This window comes from Mus pahari, chromosome 14 (assembly GCF_900095145.1).
Source record: "Mus pahari chromosome 14, PAHARI_EIJ_v1.1, whole genome shotgun sequence".
NCBI classification, from domain to species: Eukaryota; Metazoa; Chordata; class Mammalia; order Rodentia; family Muridae; genus Mus; species Mus pahari.
In genome coordinates, this window is record NC_034603.1 from 15260990 (window position 1) to 15270278 (window position 9289).

The window sequence follows — 9289 nt, forward strand, 5'->3', positions numbered from 1 at the left end:
TCCTCCAACAAATCCACGCCCCCTATCCTTCCCTAACAGTTCCACCAACTGAGCAGCAAGCATCCAAACACAGGAGTGTAGGGGCCATTCTGATTCAGACCACCACACCCATCTTGAGAGATGTGAATAGTGCTGGAATAAACATGGTTGTGCAAATCTCTGATTTGCATTTCTTTGGATTTACACCCAGAGGTGGTTATTATTAGCATCATACATTATTTATTTATATATTTTTATCATAACTAATAAATCAATAATGAAGCATCACAATGGATCAAAGTCTAAACTTTCTTTAGACTTCTTTCACTAGATTTTTTGTTTTTAATTAATGGCCTTTTTCTTTTTATTAATATTTTTTTAAATTTATTTTATGTGTATGAATGTTTACTTGCATACATATACATATGTACATGTACATACATATATATACATACATACATATACATACACACACATATATACACCTGCTTGTGGACGTTGTACATCGTGGTGCGGAGCCTAGTGCGCACCACGATGTACAACGTCCACAAGCAGGAAGACTGGCCTGGTTTCTCCTCTACCTTCTTTGTATAGTGTTGGTTGTCATTATATTATAGACTCCCAAAGAACTAGAGAATAATCCTATTCAGGAATTTGGTTTTAAACTTATCCTTTGTGCTTTTCCCTGTTAGGTCGTGATAGGCTGGGGTCTGCTTGTAGGCAGGCCTGTTTTGGAACCATAGTAATTGAGCTTCCTGTCCTGGGGGCTCTTCTTTCCTGTTGTAATAAACTGATGATGTAGGCAGAACATCTTTCGTGATTGATTGCACCCTGCTTTTTGTTTTCCAGTGTGAAGACAAGGGGTTGAGAGTTTCACAGTGATTCCTCAGGATGGTAGTAGAGGCCAACCTGGTTTTTATAATAAGTTCCAGAACAGCCAGTTTAACTTCGCTTTGGCCACCACAAGAAACACTGGCTTCTTCACAGTTTACACACAGAGTTTCTGTTCATGTGTATTCATGTATATAGAGATGCTCAGGTACACCCAGGATGACAGACAAAGAATCACATTGACACACACACTGTCACTCCACACAGTTGCACACATGCACTAGCCACCATGAGAAAAGTGCTCAGCATATTTGATCACACATCCCAGATTGAGGGAGGTCATTCAGGATGAAGGAACGGGAAGATTGTGTGGCAGAAAGGGAAGTGAAAGTCCAGCGTCCCACCCTGTCAGCAGGAATTGTGATATAAGGCATGGGTTTTGACAGACACACAGATCCTATCAAAATGTCCAAGGGGCTTCTCCTCCTCTGGCTGGTGATGGAGCTCTGGTGGCTTTATCTGAGTAAGTGTTCTAGCTGCTTCTGTTCTGGCCTCTGTGGAGGGCAGAGCTTCTGTTCTGGCCTCTGTGGAGGGCAGAGCTTCTGTTCTGGGCTTTGTGGAGGGTAGATTTTAGGCTATGGAGGCTCCACTAAAGCCTGCCTACTTCTCAACCTACATTTTTTTTAATAGGATCTCTTCCTCACCTCGTTATGCAGTGTTTTTTTTCCTAGAGATGGATTTGGATGTTTGGGGATGAAATAAGCAGTTTAATTAACTGTAATTTCTAACTTAAGCAAAGACATAGAAACAAGGTATTAAATGAATGAGTGCAAATAATTTCATCTGCAGGCGGTACAGAGCAAGAGATGGGGAATTTTGTTTTGCTAAGAGCTTTTATTTTGACTCTTATTGTTCCCTTTGTGTCCAGGAGATTTTATTTGCTTTTTATTTTGTTTTGCTGGGGGCAGGGCTTCAAAATGAGCTCCTTTTCTCCTTTTCTTCTGTTGTTGGGTTTTTTTGTTGTTGTTGTTGTTGTTTGTTTTGTTTTATTTATTCTGAGTCAAGGCTTCTCTATTATGAAGCTCTAGCTGTTCTGGAAATCACTATGTAGACCAGGCTGACCTTAAAACCAGAAAGATTCACTTGCCTTTACCTCCCAAGTGTTGGGAGTAAAGGGATGCATCACTATGCCCAGCCCTTGTTTTTGTTTCTTAGAGACAGGATCTTACTGTGTAGCCCAGGCTGTTTGGACGTCAACAATCCTCCTGCTTCAGCTTCCAGAGGATTAGTATCACAGGTGTGTGCCACGTGCCCAGCTAAGGGAGGTTTCTCTTTGGAACATTGATACAGATGTGCAATCTGAATAGACATTCCGAGGTGCAGAGCAACCACTCTGCTCAGTGCTGTAGTCCTCCTGGTCACTGATGCTGACACTACTCAGTACTGTAGCCCTCCAAGTCATCAATGCTGACAGTGTCAATATGTCATTCTGCCTCTCCCTCCTTCTCTCATTCGTGAATAGAGATCAACCCAGGTCTCTGGTAAACTAGAGCTTTTCCTATTCTAGCTTGCAGGCTGCTTTAGGGGTTTCTACTAACATCTTATCTCTGAGGTTCCTGTGTTAGAGACCTCGTTGCCATACTAAGTGTTGGCTCTACCGCCTCTATCCACAGATATTCTGTACCTCCCAGAAGGTGGGCAAGAACTGCTTCATGTCCTGCATCTTGGTACTTGATGCCATGAGTTCATAGATATTCCACAAGTGATCCATGGAACGAAAGCAGCTGCTCTTGTTTTCAAATTGTCTCTTTGAAATTTACTTGGGCACTTCCTGTCTGTCTGTCTGTCTGTCTTAATATTTATTTATATTCATTTGAGATGGTGTCTATGTCTAACAATGTGACCCAGATTGGATGTCAACTTGATTTCTCCTGCCTTGCTGCTCTGAGTGCTGGAATAACAGCATTGATCCAAGCAGTTTTGCTGCTGTTATTGTTACATCCTGAAACTACAGAAAAAAAAATGATTACTGGAGTTTGTGTCCTCTTGTCTCATCTGTGGCAGGACAGGAGTTGAATGGGCTTCTCCAACCTTGCTTAAAGGAGTTAGCACCTGGTAAACTGACCTCTCTGTTCACTTATTTGACTGTTACTTGATTTTGGCATAGAGTCTTGCTTGGTAGCGGGGGCTTTGCCTACTAAGTATAGGGATTGTAGGTGTGTACCTCTATGCCTGGCTTATTTATTTACTTTGAATGCATCTTTGCTTACATGGTCAACTTAGAAGAGAGTAGCTGCCCAGTTTCCAAGGATCAAAAGTAGATGTGACAGAAGAGGTGGTCCATGACATCTTCACTCCAGCAAAACAGGTTTGGATAGGGGAATGGCCAAAAGGTCACCAACTGGAGAAGGACCAGACCAGCAGTGACAGAGAAGTTGCACTCTCACTGGGTCAGTGCACATGAGAGACTCACCTGGTAGCTGTGATTTCTTTTCCCCCTAGTATTTTTTAGGGGAGGGAATTGTGTCTCCTTCTGTTTCTGCATCTCATATATACGGTTCCTCATTCTGAAATGTTTCGGTATCCTATGAAGTTAATTTCATGATGCTTCTTGGCATATGAACTGTGGAACTCCCTTTGTGGCAAATACTGTTCTCTGTGCTTTGAGATAATGAAGAGTGTGGGTTTCCTCCAAGAACCCCAAAACACACACTGGCCTCTAGAGTGACGTTCACAGTGACACCCTAATGGGGATTTTTCTGTCGTACCAAGCTTCTTGCTTCCTTTTTCATAATAATTTTTGATTAGGTGAGTAATACTGAAACTTTTAGGTGAAAAGATAAAAACCATTATGAAGTTTAAATCCCTTTTGCCCTCTATGCCCAATTCCAATCCTGTCCTATCATGGAGGCACAGGTGCCATGATCTTGCTGTTCCTTCAGCAGATACATTCTAGGCATCTAGAAGATGCCAGGCTGGCCTCACACTCACAGAAATCTGCCTGCGTCTGCCTCCGTAGTACTATGATTAAAGGTGTGCGCCACCACTGCTGCACAAATAAATCTTTTTTTAAAAGAGAGTAAGTGAGATAGAGACTGTGACTATATACATAAAACCTACACAAGAGCAAGCCAGACAAAACCCTAGCATGAATGGTTGAACTGGTCATGAAGTCCCACCCCTAGAAAAGATGCTGTTGGCAATTCCATTGATGGCTGCTAGGAGAGGGACCCTCAGTTCTTTCAGGGCTGTGGCCCCTGGAGGCTGCCCACATGGTAGTAGATGGCTTTAATGGCCCTGCATGCATGCTCATACAGGAAATCTTAAGTGGACAGATTTTTTAAACAAGAGAGCATATGAAGTTTCACGGCTATGGAGCAATGGGGGAAAAACTGGAAGAGAAAGAATGGAAGACAGATCTCATCAAATATATATTATATGTGTGAGTGAAATTACTAAACAATTTTAAAAAGAAATGTGTAACCACCCACAGCTACATGAACTGAGTTTCTGAAAGGGAGGCTGGGGCTGCATGGGAGAAAATGGTGAGAGAAATAATGAGACCAAGACAAAGATACTGATCAAGGCCCAAAGTTTACTTAAGAGTCTGAGTTTCTAAGGGGATGGGGGGAATCCCATCCCCACCACATCGAGCCAGGATCATTAGCGTCAGAACAGGTTCAGCCTTTCAGCAGGTAGCAGCATCTTGGAGAAAATGGCAGAGATGGCAGAACAATAGACCTATTGGAAGACTCCACCCTAGGTGGTCAGGTCTGAGCCAGCCTGCTCAAGGCTGGGGGGAGGCTTCAGAAATGAGTAAGTTAGAGCTGGCAAGATGGCTCAGTGTATAAAGATATATGCTCTAGGGCAGTGGTTCTCAACCTTCCTAATGCCACAATGCTTTAATAGAGTTCCTCATGTTGTGGTGACCCCCCAACCATAGGAGCATTTCTTTGCTACTTCATAACTGTAATTTTGCTACTGTTATGAATCATAGTGCAAATATCTTTATTTTCTTATTGTGTTTTGGGAGTCACAACCCACAGGCAGAGAGCCACTGCTCTGAAGCCTGAGGTAAAAGGAATGGGTGAATTCATAGATGTTCTCTGACCACCACACACTCACTGTAACATGTATACATCTCTCGCACACATACACATACCACTAAGACTTGAAAGGAGAATCAAGAAGTTCAAGTCTACAAACTCTTCCCAGTGTTGAGTTACCTAAGCAACTGATCACATGATCCAGAGGGAGCAATTCCCACCTCTATTTCTGGATATGGAATAGGGCAATGGAGTCTACTACAGCAGCTGTCTTTCTTGTCAGAATTCTGCCTGGGCTGGGCAACCCATTTGAGACATTCAAATTAGAATCACACAATATCCATTTAGTGAAAGGATGATGATGATGATGATGATGATGATGATGATGTGTGTGTGTGTGTGTGTGTGTATGTGTAGCACAGGTTTTGCATGAAACATATGACCTAGATCATAGGGTCTTGCCTTTTCGTTTGGGAACTTATTTACTGAATGATACTTAATATCTGAGCATTTAAATTGGCAAAAGATCTTGCTAAGGAGAGGTATTTAGAGGTTTGGGACCACCTGTTACTAATTCTGGGATGGAAGCTTGAGGACTTAAGAAGTTCAACAGCACAGGCAAGCATTTGTGCTGAAGGAACTAGGGACACTCCCTCATCTCCTGGACATTCCCTTTATGTGTACACAAATGGAGCATATTTGAAAGATTTTTGTCTGTGTAACAGCTTTCTCACTTTCTCTTGTAGCACCAGCTGCCTCAGAGGATACAATAATAGGGTTTTTGGGCCAGCCAGTGACTTTGCCTTGTCATTACGCCTCTTGGTCCCAGAGCGGCAACAGTATGTGCTGGGGCAAAGGTACATGTCCCAGTTCCAAGTGCAATGCAGAGCTTCTCCGTACAGACGGAGCAAGAACCATCTCCAGGAAGTCGAAAAAATATACACTTTTGGGGAATGTCCACTTTGGTGATGTGTCCCTGACCATCTCAAACACCAATCGAGGTGACAGTGGGGTGTACTGCTGCCGTATAGAGGTGCCTGGCTGGTTCAATGATGTCAAGAAGACTGTGCGCCTGGAGCTGAGGAGAGGTGAGCAAAGAACGGGGTTCAACTCAGAAAAGAGTCCCGTGGTTTGTGGTAACAGATTCATGCAGTGGGTTCTGGTGACAAGACTATGCTTACCTGAGTAATGAGTAGAAAGGCTGCCTCTCAAATGACGAGCCACATAGTGTGGTTAGGGAAGCACACATACTAGTTACAGCCGGAACGATCACAGAAATAAATGAGGGATTCTAGCTGGTAAAGGAAAAGCCAGACTGAAGATGGATGGAAGGTAATATTTATCTGAGGGCTTTCCCTCACTTTGCAGAAATTTGGCTCAGGGTTTTGGGGCCTCTCAACTTTTATGGAAACCATACTGACCTCTCTCTCTCTCTCTCTCTCTCTCTCTCTCTCCCCCTTCCTCCCTCCCTCCCTCCTTCCCTTCCCTCCCTCCCCTTCTTTCTTCATTTCTTTTTTGCATACTGATTGATTTCCAAATAATAAGAAAAATTATTGTGTGAACTGAATAATGTCCATGGATCCGTTTTAGCCTACAAGCTAACAATGTTTGGTTCCTGGCAGAGGGAGGAGGGCACCACTGGGCACCACCTCTGCCACTTCTTAGGCTCTCTTTATTTCCATTCCTATCCTGTGTTTTGGGTAAAATTTGGGATGTGAAAGGACTCATAAAGATTAGGGCTGAATAGAACAGAACACTTGAAGCTTATGGCTGAAGTATGTGAACAATAGGCACCTTTAGGATATGTCTCAGCCAGAGCTTCTTAGGTAGGATTTGACTTTGCCTCTTCATCAGCATCTCCTGGGAGATTCTTGGGTCTTAGGCTTGACACAGAGATGCCTTGGAAGGCTCAGTCTGGATGGTTGTGTTCTTAGGCTGTCAGAATGGCTCTCATGTGTTCGAGAGTTGGAACTAGATGCTTTTAATTAGTGAGCCCCGTGCACATTCACACACTTAACTCTTACAGCAACTGTGTGGCACCAATGAAGAGGAAAGAGAAGTTGGACTTTTCTTTCCTCTTCTTTGAACACAGGGTTTCTTTGTGGTCCTGATAATTTGGTGGGAGAATCATACATTAAGCAAACAAAGAAACGCACGCGTAGTTACAAAAAATACAATAGATGCCATCGTGATCAAGAATTGGGGTGACTTGTTACTGCATAGAAGAGAGCTCCTTTTAGCTGAGATCTGGGAGTTACGTAAGGGCTAGCCTGTGGAAGAGGATCAGCAGCAGAAGTGGGAATGGGATCCAGCAGGTGCACAAGTTGCTGCAGCTGGAAGATCGTGGTGCAGTGAAAGAAATAGAGAAAAGAAGATTAACTGAGGAAAGGGAGAAGGTTCTCTTCCAGCAACATGTGATTGGAAAGACAGAGGGCAGGTGGTGCCTTATAGGGCAATGAGCAGGGCTAGTTGTTTGTTTGTTTGTTTGTTTGTTTGATTGTTTTATCTGATGAACAAGGAGGATGGCAGTTGAGTTTTGAGCAGGGCATGGGCACGATTAGATCTGTGATTTTAATAAGATTTCTGTAGCCAGAGTCTAACAAATGGACCAGAAAGGACGGAAATGAAGGCGAGAAATTCAGGTGTGGTGAACAATTCAGGCCAATGGACCAAGAGAGACCAACAGAAAGGATGGGAAACGAAAGCTCTGTTTGTGGTGTTTCCTATCCCTCATTTCTACTTGGTGACAGATGCATCTTCTGTTGGTTACAGCCACAACAACCAAAAAACCAACAACAACCACCCGGCCAACCACCACCCCTTTTGTGTCCACCACCCCTTATGTGACCACCACCCCTTATGTGACCACCATCCCTTATGTGACCACCACCCCAGAGCTGCTTCCAACAACAGTCATGACCACATCTGTTCGCCCAACCACCACACCACCCCAGACACTGGCCACCACTTCCTTCAGTACAGCAGTGACCACGTACCCCTCAACAACGCCTGACTCCTTCTCACAAGAAACCACAAAAGGGTCTGCCATCACTACAGGTGAGGATTGTCTATTGTTTTCCTTCTGTTTGTCAGACATGGTGTGGTTTCCTTGAAATAGGATTCTTCTACAGTGGGCAACCCAGTGACCTGCACGTGCGCTCATGTGTGTGTGTTTCTTTTCCCTTTATGTTTTTGAAAAGTCAGCATTTTGGGTTTTCCACTTGACCTCCAAAGAGTCTTGCAGAATCTGTGTGTTGAAGGTTATTCTAGGATAAACTCTAATCAGGGTTGGACCTACCCTCTCAGCAACAAAATCTCTGAGTGTTTGAGATTTGTTGAAGTGAGATGGCTAATTGGTGCCTTAAATTTTGTAAGAGGAGGGGTTTCATGATTTCCACTTCTTTCCAACTCATGGTTGCTGTGGAGAGAGATGTTTCTTCGTAGTGTAGTCATTGGTAAGCTGTCCATGTTGCTGTAAATAGCCCATCACCTATGCTCTTGTATGCAACTCTAATTGACTCAGTGGAGCATTCATGCACACATATACACATACACACAAACATATACATACATACACAACACACACAGAGACACAGACATACACACACATACACATACACACACAGACACAGACATACACACACATACACACACAGACATGCACACACATACACACACATACACACAGACATATACATACACAACACACACACAGATATATACACACATACACAACACACAGACAGGCATATACACACATACATGCATATATACTCACACACAAGCACACATGCATCTATATACATAGACATGCACACATACATGTACACATATTCACACCCAGAAATATACATGCACACACACACAGAAACAGAGAGAGATTGAGAAGATGAAGGGATCAGCAAGACTGGGAAAGAGATAAGACAAGATAATGGGGTGAGTATAATGAAATGCATTATATGCATATATCAAAATGTAATAAACCCATAATGTGTAATTAATATACATTAATAAAACCCTTTTAAAAGAAGGTAAGACATATTCCTCAACAGTAGATCAGTTATATCCTTGTTTCTTAACATTACTTTTTTCTATTTTGTCCCTGTTCCTGGATCTGGGAACACTGGGTGACCTGCTCCAGTACTTGGCAGCTTGTTGAAGCTCCCGCCATATTTCTGACTATTAAGTTAGACTATCTAAAAGACATTATGAGGTAGCTTGACTGCTTTTCCAGGCAATCTAAATGCCTTGAAAATGTTTAGATAATTGAAACTGTTTTCCAAAATTGTATTGGCAATTTTATAATACTCTGAATAGTCACTAAAATCCTTGAGTAATCATTCTCTCTCTCTCTCTCTCTCTCTCTCTCTCTCTCTCTCTCTCTCTCTCTCTCTCTCTCTGTGTGTGTGTGTGTGTGTGTGTGTGTGTGTGTG

At 42.9% G+C, this 9289-nt stretch overlaps 1 protein-coding gene across 1 annotated transcript in view; it reads left to right on the plus strand.

The window, feature by feature from the left end:
- The first annotated feature begins 1275 nt into the window (after positions 1–1275).
- The window catches only part of LOC110332725 (T-cell immunoglobulin and mucin domain-containing protein 4), a 32340-nt gene continuing 24326 nt past the window's right edge, over positions 1276–9289 (plus strand). Inside the window, exons 1-3 of the mRNA XM_021214063.2 lie at positions 1276–1333; positions 5603–5944; positions 7629–7913. Coding sequence (XP_021069722.1) covers positions 1276–1333; positions 5603–5944; positions 7629–7913 — 685 coding nt within the window. The remainder of the gene's footprint in view (positions 1334–5602; positions 5945–7628; positions 7914–9289) is intronic.